Raw genomic sequence first — 17,413 nt, forward strand, 5'->3', positions numbered from 1 at the left:
CATTATAGGAGAAGATTTAGAGCTGTTAAACTGACAAATGGAGGTTTCAAAAAGTATTGAATAAAAAGGTGCCGTTAATTGTGACCAATGTGTATCAGAGAAAAACATTTATTTCATAATGATATTTCCCCCCATTTTAAATTCTTATTATCCAATGAAAGGTTAGCTTTTTGTGAATTTTTTAAATAAAAGATCAAAAGGATTAACAAAGCAGGTTAATTTTCACAGTCTTCTTTGATCATATTTACCAAGGGTTTCAATAATTCTGACCACAACTGTACATGAATAAATAAATAAATAAAACAGGACCATAACTAGCTAAATAAATGAAATGCAAATAACATTAATATCAGAGCTGTCCAAAAATAAACAATTGCAAAAGCACACTGAGTTGATGTTTTCATTATGCCGTTCTTATCACGCAATGTAAGTTACAGTAAATATTGTGTGAAGCACTGCTGACAACTTCTGAAAACCACTGATTTCAACTTCCTCTCTGACTCCTAGATGTCTGTCTGATACACGATGCTTTTCTTTCCGCAATCAACAGGCAGTGAGAGTTTGACACATGGCACGCACACCAAACAACAGGTGACACCACAATCACGCTATACACACACACACACACACACACTCTTTCTGTTCTCACAGGACACAGCGTGTAGCGTCATAGTTTGCTGCTGTGGCACTTTCTCTCATACGGTCAAGCTGGGAAAAGCATCTGGTCACACGGGGAGTCCAGGACAACAAACACAGAGAGACCCCAGAACAACAGAGCTCGCAGTCAGACACTTCCTGTATGACATCCATCTATGAGAAAAGATCCGCAGATTGTCATCTTTGCCACATTAAAGCGTTCATCAGCAGTGTCTTAACTGTTATTTAGTTTTTTATATAAAAATATATGCCTAAATGTTTAACTAATTTAATAATATCTTAATTAAAGAAGCTAATACACATGATTATAATTATTAAAATGTTGTTGCCGTTTAACATTTAAAGGGGTCATATGACATTGCTAAAAAGAACATTATTTTGTGTATTTGTAATGCAATGTTTATGCAGTTTAAAGTTCAAAAAACACATTTTCCACATACTGTACATTATTGTTGATCCTGTATGCCCCGCCTTTCTGAAACGCGCCGATATTTACGAAGTTCATCGTTCTGAGAAGCGAGGTGTGCTCTGATTGGCCGCGTAAACATTACCATGTCTGCATTTGTGATTGGAGAAGCAACAAACAACACTCTACACGGCTCAAAACTTGCGTTTGAATGTCAGTGGCAAATTCTTTTCATTTGAAAACATACTTACAGGCTGTGAGTCAGAAGCGCCAGACTGTCCTTGCAAAGTTGGAATTGCCCCACTTTATAGAAAAGCCAGCATTGTAGGCTACTCTTCCAGGTTCAGGATATAGTCCTCCGTAAAATGTGCTGCACACGCTCTAATATTTGGGTTGAACTGTTCTGGAACAGTGTTGTAAATACAACTTAACCACTGATTTCTAGCTGTGCCCTCTTTTGGAAGCCCAAAAAGTACTTTCACTTTCAAAACGAAACACAGCGTCTCCACGACATGGCGCCGGCGGCACAAGACCACTCCCCCCGACATGGCGCCGGCGGCACAAGACCACTCCCCCCGACATGGCGCCGGCGGTATTAAACAAGACCACTCCCCCCGACATGGCGCCGGCGGCACAAGACCACTCCCCCCGACATGGCGCCGGCGGTATTAAACAAGACCACTCCCCCCGACATGGCGCCGGCGATATTAAACAAGACCACTCCCCCTTTCTTTGCGTATACATTTGGGCGGTGTTATGCAAATCTTCCCAGACAGTGACGTAGACACGTTTTAGGTGGGCGTGGTCAAGTCTTAACTTTTATAAAGACTCTCTCTTTGGTTTTGAGACTTTAGTCTTTGCAACTTCAGGGATCTTATCTATGCACAAACAGCTTGTAACACTCCAAAGAGAAAGGAAAACTTGAAACCGTATCATATGACCCCTTTAAAATATTGTATCTTCATATGTACTTTCAATAAAACATTTTTTAACTACTATTGATTAAGAGGATTAGGGCTTTAATTAATTTTTTTATTATTATTGTTAAAAACTAGGACTGTCAATAGAATAGAAATTGTGATGAATTTCACAACATTTATGACTTAAACATTTTACTGCTCATTTGTAAGTCAATCTGGATAAAAACATCTGCCAAATGAATAAATGTATATATTTTTTTTATCACTTATGGGCATGCATCATTGTCATTTAGAAATCAGATTGCGTGGGTGTTTGAATCGAGATTGAAATCTTTTAACGATTAATCGTGCAGCTCTAACCCCTTTCATTACTTTTTTTTTTTTTTTTTTACAATTTTTGTGAATCCCTTTTAAACCCTTAATTGAAAACACATTTTATTAAATGACAATAAAAAATTGTTGTTGAAAATACTCCTTTTTGAAAACCCCTTTCATAAAATAAATAAAAAATAAGAAATAATTGTGAACCACTTGCGCCACCCTGTTTGAAAACCTCTTATTAAACAACAACAAAAGCTAAAAAGAATTCAATTTCTGTAAAGCCCTTGAGGCCACATGTCTGAAATCCATTAATATTAAATATCAATAAAAAGTTGTACATTGTGAACCCCTTGCAGGCCCCGGTTTGAAATCTCCTTTCATTCACAACTCACAGTAGCCTAGATAAAAGTCACTCATTTTTGCTCACCTTCCCTATATAGTACAGTTTCACATCTTTCCAGTGCATGAGAAACAGTGCAGTGCTCAATTTTAAACCCAAAAAGATCGTAAAATAGTCAAACAAAATCCTGCCATATTATCCTGCTTGTTTTCTTCCCTTCTTCCTAAGGGTGTTGTCATACGCAGTCCTGTTTTGTTTCAGCTAAGACTGAGCCCGTAATTTTCCCGTGTCTTCCACTCCACTGCTCTGTCTCTCTCTCTCTTGGCCATTAGAGCGCCGTACATCTTCATGATCCAGTGCGGCTCGTTGATAAGTGCTGTTTGTTCTGAGAGGGTCATTTAGACGGGCGCTGTCAGAGGCGCTGGCCTTTCAGCCTCATTCTCTCCTGCACTGCTTCTGAGAAATGTCAGGTCAGAGTCGGTGGAAAACGGCCGGCGAGAGTCAGCGTCTCTATGACACCGAAAGGTCCATCTCATTATTCAGAGAGTCAACTGACAGGGAAATGGAGGCCGGTGGCGGCTTAAATCAGAGCGATCTGTCCAAGGCTAAATTGACTGTGTATTTGGCGGTTAGCAGGAAACGAAGGAGGGATATGTGGATATATAAAATGGATAAAATTAAAGCAAAAACAGACAGAGACGAATAGCTATTTTCGAAATAAAAGACAGTGAATTTTGGCCTTCAACTAGAGTGCATCTGTGTTTAATAGAGCGGGAAATGAGAACGCTAATGCTAATGGAGGAGCCATCTATTTTAGTCGGCATCTCATTAACACCAACAACCCTAAGTAACAAACTTCACTACATAAATTTGTTGTGCTATGAAGACACTGTAAAATGTAGTTTCTTAATATTTTTGGTTGTTTTTAAAAAAAAAATATATATATATAGGCTATGCTTTTAAAGCAAGATAATCTTTGTGAAGAACTGTGCTTAATTGTATTGCACTTGCAGTGTACGTCAAATCTTCATAGTATTTTTTTTTTTAACTTGTGGATAATACAGTACTATAGAAAAAAGGCCACTTAAGCATTCTTAAAAAAGTGTACTATAAGAACTTGTTTATTAAAACACTTTCTCTTAAGAACACACTTAAGTATACATTTGAGTACAGATTTAAGTACATACTTAAGTATACTGTCACTACATTCGGTAGTACACTTTTAACCAAAGACAACAGATGTATGAAATTCTGAATGAAGACTTAAGTGCTACTTAAGTATGTTCAATTTAATGTAAATTTAAACCAAGACATTTTCATTTAATTGCAAATAACACGCAATTCAGCGACCAAAAACATTCAGTTTGCACTTAAGTATATATTTTTTAAAGTGTATTGTTTCTTTGTATGCTGTACAAAGTGTACAAAGTGTACTTTGTATTCTGAAATGTACTTTTCCACAAAACAAAACAGCATTAGCAACCTAGCAACAGGGAAAAACTTATCTAAATGTCCTTAAAACAAGATAAACCTTGTGGAAAAAATAAGTATGCTTGATTGTATTGAATGTGTACTTGGTGTATTTCAAATCATAAACAGATACTTTTTTTAAATGTACTTGTAGGTCATATAGTATTAATGCAATAAAAATTCACTTAAGTGTACTTTAAAAAGAGTATATGGTAACACTTTATTTTAAGATGTCCTTATTATATATATTACATGTACTTACTATTTTAACAAACAATTAAGCATAATTACATTCAAGTAACCCTAATCCTAACCCGAACCATAAAGTACATGAAGTTAATTCATATTTCTCTACTTAAATGAATAATTACACTGTAACAAGGACACCTTAAAATAAAGCGTAACCGAGTATACTTTAATGACTGTGCCTTTATACACTTAAGCACACACATAAGTACACTTCAACCTTATTTCAAAAACAACAGAATTATGAAATTATGAATAAAGATTAACTTAAGTATGTCAAAAATGCAAGCTAAAATTAAAAAAATTGCAAATAACATAAAAACTGAGTCTGCACTTAGACATATTCTTTTAAAGTGTAGGCCTATTAGCCTATTTCCATAATAAGTGCTTAAAAAGTAGGCCTATGCTAAAGTGAACTTAGTTTTCACAAGAGAAATCTGTATTAACAAAAGTGTTCAGTTTATGCTTGAAACAAAAACAACTGAATTAGTTGGTCTCTTTCTGGCTTTGATCGGTAAGCAACCACTCAGCAACCATCAAAAACACTCTAGCACCTGCTTAGAAATGTATTCTGAAAACCATTTAGTAGATCTTAGCACCAGCACAATGCTCTGAGAGGCTTCCATAACACACTAGCATTGTGTTTTTTTACAGGCTAGCACCGCTCACAATTGGAAATAATAGACTCACATTTGTTTCTCACTGGCTTAGTGTGACGACATGCATGCTAACCACTAGTCTGCAACTCAGGTGTTCTAGCATGCTTAGTTATACAACACAGCAGCTAATATAAAGTTAATAAATTGAAAGTTAAAACTTTTTTCTGTACAAAAAAATGATACTAATGCTACGTGCTGCTAACACAGTCACTTAGCATACCCTTCCCCGTGAGCGTAAAGCTGCTAATCGCCATGTCAGAACAAAGTAAACAAGAATCTTGCACCACGTCTCAAGCTAGCGGCTAATAATAGCATCTCTTTCATTAGCAGGCCTGTGTAAAACCGTTCATGGTGTCATTCCAGGACCTAAAAACAGGAATTCCAGTCACCTTCAAATTCCACAGCCAGGAACTAATTGGGAATATTCCAGGAATGCAAACGTGAGAGACAAAGTGTTCAATTTGGGACTTTACAATTTAACAAGCCAAAGACAATTGGTAATACAATTCAAACCATTTAAAAAAAAAAAAAAAAAAAAAAAAAGTTTTATTACCTACATTATAATTTATTTGTTATCAATTGGCTTTTTATCAGCTGTAACTAAGCAACATTTAACAGTTATGATTTCCCATTCACACATGTAATCAGAAAATATCATTCAGACATCCTGATAAGTGAAAAAATAAGTGAAGTGACATTCAGCCAAGTATGGTGACCCATACTCGGAATTCGTGCTCTGCATTTAACCCACCTACAATTCCTGCCGGCCGGAGACTCGAACCCGCAACCTTCGGATTACAAGTCCGACTCTCTAACCATTAGGCCACGACTTCCCCCCTTGATAAGGATTAACCTAAAAAAGCTCTCAAACCAAACACAGTGCCACACCCCTAACACACACACAAACGGGACGTCACTGTAGGACACTCACACTTTTCAGAATTGCAGATTAATCACTGTTCAAAATCAACATAATGAATGCATTGCTCACATTGATCTTTAATCAGATTTCCCTGCCAACAGTCACCTCAACTCAATTTTATTTCCATTAGAGGTTAAAGCTTCTTTTTCTGATGGGTCCCGCCGTTTATTACTGCATTAACCAGACACTCCTTTAGCTTTTGTTCTCTTCCTGTTTACAAAACCACAATGAGTTTTTGATGCAGATAATAAAAGATAAAGATCATGTTTCCTGGGAAAGGCAATCCCAGTGGGAAAAGTGTTTCTGTTCCGTTTACCAAACTAGAGTCAGAAAGACACAGGGAATACACTGAAACATTTTGGGATTTGAGACTTTTTCATTGTTAATATTAGAGAAATATGGTGTATTCAGGTTTTGCATTGACACAAACACGTCTCTGATGTTCTTCACATCAAGCAGGTATCCTGATTAAGCACCTCGTCAGCTGAGAGTCATGAGTGTCTTCATAATCTTCCTTTAATAGGATTCAGGGCAGGATAATACCCATACAGTCATTTAAAGAAGGACTACAGAACTGTGAAGATTTAATTGGATGAGTTTTATCACTAAAAGATTCTTAAAGGAAAAGTTCACCCAAAAATGAAAAATTGCTGAAAATGTACTCACCCTCAGGCAAGATATAGAGTTTGTTTCTTCATCGGAACAGATTTGGAGAAATGTAGCATTGCATCACTTACTCACCAATGGATGCTCTGCAGTGAATGGGTGCCGTCAGAATAAGAGTCCAAACAGCTGATTAAAAACATCACAGTAATCCACACCAGCCCAGTCCATCAGTTAACGTGTTTGTAAGACGTTTTTTTTTACTTCAAACCGTTGCTTCTAGCTAAAATATGAGTCTAAAATATTGCTTTCTCCAGTGAAAAAGTCCTCTCTTCTGACTAAGGAGAGAAATATGCACAGATCAAGCACAGATAACAAGCGAAAACAATCCAAAAAATGACGGTGGAGAGGACAACAGGAGATCGAGATGGACTTTTTCACTGGAGGAAGTGATATTTTGGATTATGAAGTCGTATTTTGGCAAGAAGCGACGCTTTAAAGTTAAAACGCCTTAATGATAGATTTGTTTCAAAGCTTTTTACTTTACAATTTGTTAATTTATGGACTGGAGTGATGTGGATTACTTGTGGACTACTTGTGTGATGTTTTTAATCAGCTGTTTGGACTCTCATTCTGACGGCACCCATTCACATCAATGGATCCATTGGTGAGCAAGTAATGTAATGCTACAGTTCTCCAAATCTGTTCTGATGAAGAAACAAACTCATCTAGCCAATATCTTGGATGGCTTGAGGGTGAGTATGTTTTCAGCAAGAAAACAATGACTTAATTTGCATACAGTAAGAGAGATTAAATGTTTCTCAGTTCCTTCAGTTTTGATGAAGTTCTATCTGAATAAATCTCTGTTTGATCACTCCACTTCTGCCCTCCACAGGGAACAATAACACTGAAAAGATTACACAAGACAAAATATTAACAAGCTTAAGGAGAAACAAACGGTAAGCATCAACGCCTCCACACACAAAAACACTGAATATATCAGCGGCACTGTGGTGGCTCGACACTCTCATTTCCATAATAACACCAAAGGCTACAGGGAAAACCGGACCAGACGAGCCCTTAATTGTCTGCTTGTAATGAACAGGACTGCCAGTGCTAATAACACTGGCTAAGAGCAAAATAACTTAAGAGAAGGGCGACCCAAGAATCTCCAAATGGCACCATCTATTACTTGTTGGCCAAATAGGTCCAGTGGCACCCTTTAATTACTTGTATTCCATATCAACAGAATAATTTCCTTTCGGACAACATAAACACAAGATACAGTCCATCTTTGATTTGACTAACGCGGTCCATTAAATTACGACATTAACTAGCACAAAAGCATTTGAGGCGTGTTAAGTTTCATGAAATACCCAAAGAAACTTTACACTCCGCAAATGCTTGGTAAACAGGTTTTATTTCTTTTGATTTTCCACCTCCATAAAAAACACAATGGCAATGCCAACGTTTTGCAGGTGTAGGGTAACTTACTGTAATTAACACACTGCAAATGTTTGCTAAACACAATTTTGTAAGTTCATAATGACAATGCTATCATATTTTACACAGTAACTTCTTATTTCGGTATATTTGTAGGCATATTTTTATTATACAGTATAGCTTTTTCTTCAATATTTCAGTTACTTTTCTCAGCAAAAGATCCTTCAATCCCCTCAATTGCCAGAGAGCGTTTAGTGAGAACAGGATTCCCGTCGCTCGCTGTGATGTGTCCTAGGCTAGCTATTTTAAGACCCCGGGAACTCTGGGATCACACATGCAATTCTAGTTGTTTATCAGTTACACACACTCTGCAAAGTCATACTGTCACATCCCGAGCTGACACAACCTACGGGAACGTTAAGCACGCAATCAATCAATCAAATTGACTCGTCAATAAAAAGCAACCCAAGATTCAACATGTCGTGATTTAATAAAGAACATTCATTGCAGAAAACTTGCCAATTATGTAACCTTCAAAAATATTCATTAGTAATTATTAGCATACTTTGGGAACTTTTTGTGGTAAAAACAAGGCGTTCTTACCATCACGCGGTCTTTTCTCAATCAAACGTGTACAGGGGAAATGTGGCATGAGGTGTTACCTTACATCCTAAGCTTTAATAATGTCGACTGCATTGAAATATGAACCGAATGAATGTACTGCAATCCTGACGCTAATTTAAGCTCTAGAGATCCAGATTTCTCTCATGGGGAACACGTGGACACCTGAGGTTTTCTTCTGTATCTCTAGATAACATCAGTGTTTAAACCTGGGATCAGAAAACTCTCAAATGTAATGGTGAAAACTATTTTGTTCAATTAGGCTTATATGTAAAAAAAATACTTTCTTTTATTCTTTTATTGTATTCTAACTAGTTATCATTAGGAATGGAGGCCACAAATACTTTGTTTCAAATTCAAGTGCAATTAAAGATGAGCTTTTCTCAATGGGTACTGGTTTATAGGCTATTTTGTATACAAGCATAATTTCTTTGTCTGTATTGACTATGAATAGGGTTTCAAAAGAGGGGTTTTGTAGCAAGCAACTCAATAGAAGAACCATTTTTTGTTCCCCAAAGTACCATGAACAGTTCATAAAATATTGTTTTTCTAAGAGTGAAGAACAAAATAAACTGAAGAACGTTTTTCCACTATAAAGAACTTTTTTTGTGCAATGGAAAGCTTCTATGGATGTTAGTTTCTTCATGTACTCTTAAAAATAAAGGTTCTTTAAAGGCATCAATGATTTCATTAAAAAGCTTTAAAGGTGCCATAGAATGGAAAACTGTCTTTACCTTGGCATAATTGAATAATAGGAGTTCTGTACATGGAAATGACATGCAGTGAGCCTCAAACACCATTGTTTCCTCCTTCTTATGTAAATCTCGTGAATAAAAAAAGACCACGGAAAAATAGGCGAATCAGAACATAACACCAACTGTGACGTAACAGACGGGATCACTAATAGTTACGCCCCCAACATTTGCATAAACCTGCCCATGTTCTATGCCAGCCGAGCCATCAGAAGTTCTGCAGGTATTGTGAAGAAACAAGCGAGAACAACAGCGAAAATGGCAGATCATGGAAATAAATGTTATGTTCCAGGCAGTGCAGGGGATGTGAAGTGCAGGGATGGGTTGGTGTCTGTATTCAGAAAGGCACGGAAAACAAATAACGCGAGCCACTAAAAGGACATGGTTAGCTCCTTGCTAGTGGTAGCCTGTTACATTGCAACACATAAGATTTCCCTTACCACATAAACAGAGTAAGGAGAGATGCCTGAGGATGATGGCGAATGATTTACAGATCCTGAGCACCACTGACAAGCATCTCATCTTGTAAAATGTGTGGTAAGTACTGCCGCTGCATAGTATAAACAGAGTTTGTGCGATCGCGAATCTCGAAACTGAAAGTAAAACGCAATCGTGCATTCCAAAGCAGTTTCAATGCCCAGCATATTAATAGCGACTCCCTGATGCCCGCATTTTATTTACAGGATAATTACCCAACAATATAACTGCGCAAGAAAGTATTGAAATATATATTTTCCCTATGTTTCCTTCCTGTGAGCTACTGAAATTAGCTGCACTGTGAAACAGCCAATCAGAGCAGAGCTCAACATTATTGTTCATGACCCTTCCAAATAAGCCAATAACAGACCGTTTCATTCTGGGGAGAAATCTTATTGTTTCCATTTCTGGAGAATTTTTGCCCTTAACTAAGCCACATTCCTTTTATGTAGATATCAGAGAACAATTTAAAATATTGTATCAATGCATTCTATGGCACCTTTAACATCCATGGAACCTTTCAAATGGAGAAAAAGTTCTTTATAGTGAAAAAATATTCGGAATTTTCGAATCTTGCCGATAGTCAACTGATAGTCGAATCATATGTTTGGGGGCGGGGCAAAATACATTACCAAGTAATGGTCAGACATTGGACAGTCATAATTACTGATGTTAACACACAGGGAAAATGTGTATCGGACGCCTCGCAGATACAAAAATAATGTTTTATGTTTTGATTAAAAGATAGCATTAAACGTAATTACAATAGTGCTCTCATTATAACGTTATGTATATGACAGACATTTTCTGCATTTCTGTTTTGAGCTGCGCGCGCTGAAGATGACCAGTAGAATGAAGCATCTGATAGCAGGTTTTTAATCATTGAGATTTAACTCATAATTTATCTCAATTAATATCACGACTTATCGGCTATCTGCACAAAATGCCCCGAATTCATGAACATGTCTGGGCGGCTCTGAATTAACTCCGTTTGTGAAAGTGTTCTTCACGCAACAACGTGCAGAAACACGGCAACTAAACTCTAAAAATTCACAGCGTTTAATTATAATAGTGTTCTCATTTTAATGTTATTTATATGACAGTCCCAGTCATAGTTATTAATATTCTGCATTGTTGTTTGTCCTGCTCGCACTGAACGCTGAAGAGAATCGCCGTAGTATTACAATGAAGTGCTTTACTGCAGCCCAACTCAACCAAATGCATTTTATACTAGATAAATAATATATACACGATATATATATATATATACACACGATATATATATATATATATATATATATATACACACGATATATATATATATATATATATATATATATATATATATATATATATATATATATATATATATATATATATATATATATACACACACGATATAGATATATATATATATATATATATATATATATATATATATATATATATAAACTGGCTGAAATGTTTTGAAACATGAAAAAAAATCCAGTCTTTCACTCAATTTGAAAGACTGTCAATTTGAGTCTTGAATTTAAGATTTAAATTCCTGCCGCCAAGATGCTCCTCTGTCGGTCACGGATTATGTAATGTGAAACTTAAATCTATAGGGGTGGTTGGATTTATTCATGCACGTTAAAATATTTAAAGCTTCCTTTTCAGATTCTTATTTAAAGCATTATCTTAATAGGCTGTATATTAACTTATTGGGAGAAAACCGGTAGTTCTATGTGAAATCAGACATTTCAGCACCCCCCATATAGCAAAAATGGCATGATTATAACACCCCACGAATATTCGATTGTGAGTCGAATCAGGCTCCTCCAATTGAAGCATCGAATCGTCGACTATTACAGGTCACCCCTAAAATCTACATAAAATTAAATTTACAGTGACAAGCAACACACCAATTTGTGCCACTTGTTTTGAATTGTTTTGTTAAAATCGCAAATTCTGCCCACAATAAAAATCACTTTGGTCCAAATTCCAACTTCACATAATAAATACACTAAGAAAACACATGACATTACCTGTAAAAAACAATAATATATCAAACAGAATATGTAGAGTTCGTCAAATAAATACACCGTTCTGGCATGAAACTCTAGATGGCACAGTCCGATAGGTCTAACTCAATCTAATCTAAATCATTATCACATGGCACAGCTGATTGGTTCTCTCCTGTATCGGTAGCCAATGAGCTCGCTGCTCAACATTCAAATAGTGCTTGTTGTAGCAGTTCGCAGCACGCTTCAGAAGCCCTCCACCTCCCCCAGCTCCACCTGTATAGATTCATGATTCATGTATGCTATAGGGGGTTATTTCATGTCTGTTATATTTGCAGCAGCAGTATTTCTTACATGCTCACAGCAGCACATTGTGGATGCACTGGCAGTAGCAAGTCTCGGTACTTGCTCTGCCGCAGCAGCAGCTTAGCACATCTTTTCCACCAAGACCAAATACATTAACATTGTCATGTACGTTACCCATGCCAATCCCTCTAAGAGTTGTCATGACAAAGCTACCTTTAACTTGTGAACTTGCAATGTGCAACTTGCAATCATGAGTTTGACATAATTGGTTTTTACTAGTTGGAAACTAGCAATTAAGTTAATTCCAACATGTCATGAACATAACATAAATATCAAACATGTTTAGCTGTGTTACTTTAAAGCATTTTTCTTTCCAGTGAGGACAGGGTTGGAAATCCTGGAAACGTGTTGCGTTGTGTCTGGTTAACTCAAGGTGTTAGATCTTCTCCACAAATAGCAGCATGTTAACATGTCAAATACAATCTAAACTGGCTGGGTGTGAAATGCACTAGTTATTTCATTGAAAGCAACAGGCACCAGTCTCATCTGCCTCATGTTCGGCCTGTCTTTTCTCAGCCCTGTTGGTCTGTTCCCATCTGCCTCTGGGAGAACAGAGAGTGTGAATGTGTTTGTGAGGGTCGACAGCAGGACACATGGCGCGCCGTCTGTCTGCGTTCAGACGAACAGAATGAACCCAACAGTTCCAGAACAGCTGATGGGAGGATGGAGAAACGACACCAACTCCATTTTCAGTTGTCACTCACATGCCCTCTATCTTAACATCTCGCTTCAATTACGCCCTCGCTCACTCGCTCGCTGGCTGTTTCAACACAACGTGAGTTTCAAAGCTCATTTGTAACATTTGTGTTTAGCTGCTCTGCAAGCACATTTTCACAAGAGATAAACTCAATTGTTAGTCAACTGTAAATAAGACAAGCGTTTGTGCTGAAAGTCTACTTGCAAAATTGTTTAAAAAATTTGATTTCAAGTTTGGCTGCACCTGATTCGCCTCTTTAAAAATCCATAATAATGTTATTTTACTGCATTTAATTAGGAGGTAAACTGATTTGTGAGTCTTTTGTAAATAAGAGACAAGGATTTGCGCTGAAATAGCTACTACTTGTGAAAATGCTAAATAAATAGAGCTTGATTCTTGATTAAATGGTTCAGGCGGTTCAAACTTTAGTCATAATAGATGTTTTAGATCATATCTTTGTCATTATTACTAGGAAATAGGGATGCATGATATTATTGGACTGATATCGGAATCGGCCGAAAATGACTTTAAATGTAAATATCGGCATCGGCCCGATATGAAATATTATGCCGATATGTCTTGCCGATATATGCAAAATATGTCTTAGCGAGATTCACATAATCTGTTATGTCTTTCATGAACGTTTAGTTAATAATTGGAGGAAAATCTGATGTGTAACATTATATTTGATCCATGCAATACAGTAGGTCTTAATATAGATCTGTCTCAATGTTAACCATACATTAAAAGAAAAGGCGGAATCACTCGCTGCTCTTGATTAAACTAGGCTACTGTTTATTTGCATCTTTGTTCTTATTTTTAATAACAAAGATAAAATAAAAATAGCTATATTGTGATTAATAATATAGTAATTATTATTAAGAAAATAATTGGAGGAAAATATGCAGCGTTGCTTTGTGATTTTGCTTTGTAATCTTTAACTCGATTTTTTCTCAAAATCAGATCTGCTGCCTCCATTGCCTTCAAACGGCTGTAGCTCAGTCATTTTTTGTCTGATTCCAACAAGTCATATTTAATTTTGCAGGTATTTTAATGGATAATGTGACAATATAAAGAACTTATTTTGAAAAATTTTGGTACACATATATCGGTATCAGTATCGGCTAAAATTAGTTGAAAAACATCGGCATATCGGATATCGTCAAAAATCCAATATCGTGCATCCCTCCTAGGAAATGTACAATAGTCTTATTTATGAATGACTCAATTCAGTTTATAATGGTTCACTCTTAAGTGCTACTAGCGAAAGTGCTAAATTACTTTCCTATGAGTTTTTTTCTTGATTAAAGATTTAACTTTTAGTAAGAATATACATTTTAGATCATATTTAATTTCATTTTATGAAAGCAAAGCTATGAGAGGCAGACCTCAACATATACAATGTAAATGACAATGTATTCAATGTAAAAGGCCTACTTCGTAAAAATACGCAATTTTATGGGGCAATTAAATGGGGCAGTCATGGAGAGTTGGACTTGTAACCTGAAGGTTGTGGGTTTGAGTCTCAGGTCCGGCAGGGATTGTAGGTGGGGGGAGTGAATAACCAACACTCTCTCCACCCTCAATACCACGACTGAGGTGAGACCCTTGATCAAGGCACTGAACCCCCAACTGCTCCCCGGGCACCGCAGCATTGGCTGTCCACTGCTCCGGGTGTATGTTCACTTTCACTACTGTGTGTACACTTGGATGGGTTAAATGCAGAGCACAAATTCTGAGTATGGGTCACCATACTTGCCACACACCACTTCCCTTCCCTTTCCTTTTAGCACACAATGATTAAATGAGTTGTGAGTTGTTTGTAAACAAGACATATGGGTTTGCGCTAAAATACTACTTGTGATATTGTTTCTCAAATTCACTCCTATTAGTTTGCTTCTTGATTAAACCATTTTAGACGTTTTAGATCATTTTTAACCTGAATGAAAATGAGGCTATGAGAGGCAGAACTTGACGTATTGTTTTAAATAAATATGGTGTCTACTCTGAGGTCTACAGTAGAAATGCACTGCGTTACGGTCCAAATGGCCTAGAATTGGGTCAGGCACTGGATCACTGTGCCGAGTGGGATTACAGACAGACAGACAGAGAGCTAAACAGCTGCTGGTTGGTGGCGAATGTGCCACACTGCATTACTGAAGCTCCAGTAAGCACAGAAGGAAATGTGATGGGGACATTTACCTACTAACACAAACCCAGAGTGTTGACCTACATGAGATCCGAAGCCCAGATTCCTTGGAAGAAACACGTCTTCAGCTCAAAACACGAACAATCAGATACACACAGAGTGCAATATGCCGAATTTGCTTCAAGGTTTGTTTCTGGAATTTTCCATTATGCATCATTATTGTCTGACTAGATGAGAGTCGCCATTCGAAGCCCAAAAAATAATGCAATCTATGCACACTTCTATGAACCTAAAAATATCGCAAATGACTCAATCAAGAAAAACCTAAGCAATATAATCAGTCACTGCAAAAATCCCTCAGACAGGCTAATCATCAATTATTAAATTCCTAAACATTCAAATTTCTTGAATATTTGGTTGCATTGTAGTTAAAATCACATGAGATTTTAAATTGATATCTGAGGTCAAACTGGCTTACAGATGATTTTAATGAATCGTGTCGATTGTCCAGTAATTCATCACTTAGTAATCACATCAAATAGAACATGTACTCAATTACTTGGCACATTTGGCCCTTTTTTCCCCATTTCTTCTGAATAATTAATGATAAAATGGAATATTTATCTAATTCTTAACAAATAACTTAATCAGGCTACTGCCTTTCTTTGCCTACAAAACTACTGCAAAAGCACTTTAGTATATCTTACATTAGCTAGTCATTAACAAACATTACATAACGTTGAACAGATTAAACATACATGCAAAAATGTACGTAAGCAAATATAGCCTATAAATCAAAGTAGCTAGTCCCAGCCTTAGTCTGTGCATCGGATTTGCCAAAGTTTGCCAGGTTAGTAGCATCAAATCTTTGAAAGCTGGTTTTTGATAGTTGCATGGCATTAATGCAACTCCCTTAATTGACAAGAAAAACTTCACGTCACATGTCAGTCAGACCATTTCTTCCTGTCTAAATGGGTGGTTTTTGGGCAGAAACGAGAAAGGTTACCTAATGTTCTTATACTTAAAGTTATATTATAAAGTGTTACTATTAATACTTAGCCTATAATATTAAAAAAATCAAACCAAATAATAGTTGGATCAGTCATTACACACAGACACTACAGCGGTACCGGGGCGGTGCCATCATGTCACAGTCAACTGTTACTATCCAAATGACTTTAAACAGACAGAAACATCACATTCATTACTAAAGATGAGGACTCAGAGGTTTGCTTCATATGACAGAGATGAAGGTCACTGCAACCCTAATAAACATTTCTAGAAGCTGACCATATTGGTACATTCATATACAATTTATAATTTAAATGTCTGTGTGATCATATTCAGCAAATGTCCATGTGTGGACATTAACTTTCAATTTATGATGCATCATTTTCAGCACATGTCCATATTTGGGCATTAATGTTAAAATTATCATTAATAATGTCCAAGATATGCTCATATTTGAACATTAATATTCAATTAACAATTTAGAATGTTGTGTATATGCTCATTTTTGGACATTAAAATTAAATTCATCAGGAATAATGTTTTGCAAATGTCTTTAATTAAGCATTAATATTAATTAATTATTAATAATGACCAACCTCATCGTGAACATCTCATTTTGCGTCTCAAAAACCATCGTTTTTTATGTTTTTCATCATTTGCATTGAAACGCACATTGTTTATCATATATCCTTGATCAGAATCATTGATATATTCGTGTCTCTAATGGCCTCAGATGGGTCCAGCCCTGCCATGATGGAGATGCACTTGTTTTCTAGTGGCGCAATATTGCAACAAACGCCTTATTATGATAACAAATCAATTTAAATGCTTCATAACATGCCGCGGAAACATGACACGCTCAAAAAAGCTAATGAATGAGGGTCACTCACCCAGAACACGAAGGAATAGACGATGAGGAGCGTTTTGAGGCAGGTTATGACTGGTTTGGTCTCCATTCTCCTTGATGCCATGAGCGCAGTGGGTTTGTGCTGCTGTGATTCTCCGCTGCGCCTCCGCCGCTGCGCTCCAGTCACTCTAGACGCGCCTGGCCAATCAGAGGGCGAGATACCCCGCGAAGGACCCGCCCCTATCCGTCAGACACCCTGCTGCCCAATCAGAGGAAGAGAGGGGAACGTTCAATCCCCGCCCTCGAGATGCGACGCCCTCTGCTGGACGTCACATGACAGTGACGACAGTTGCGCTAAAGGTGAGGCAGGTGTCTTTGCGTCAGTGAAAGAGTGATGAAAAAAACTAAAACTGTAAAAAAAAAATATTATAATATAAAATGTAATTGAATCTGCCATTTATTGTTTTTTTTGTTTGTTTGCAAGCATTGTTATAGGATATAAA

The 17,413-nt window shown here is 36.8% G+C and overlaps 1 protein-coding gene across 2 annotated transcripts in view; it reads right to left on the reverse strand.

Moving 5' to 3' along the window:
• Nucleotides 1-17,095, reverse strand: part of LOC306867555 (tetraspanin-7-like) — a 34,820-nt gene extending 17,725 nt beyond the window's left edge. The window contains exon 1 of one of the 2 annotated variants that reach the window (XM_079413286.1): nt 16,954-17,095. In XM_079413286.1, coding sequence (XP_079269412.1) covers nt 16,954-17,034 — 81 coding nt within the window. In that variant the 5' untranslated portion in view covers nt 17,035-17,095. Of the gene's footprint in view, nt 1-2,731; nt 2,964-16,953 lie in introns of those variants that run through there. The other variant, XM_079413287.1, reaches the window with a different exon arrangement.
• Nucleotides 17,096-17,413: the final 318 nt, after the last annotated feature.

The sequence above is a fragment of the Barbus barbus genome, assembly GCF_936440315.1.
Source record: "Barbus barbus genome assembly, chromosome: 49".
NCBI classification, from domain to species: Eukaryota; Metazoa; Chordata; class Actinopteri; order Cypriniformes; family Cyprinidae; genus Barbus; species Barbus barbus.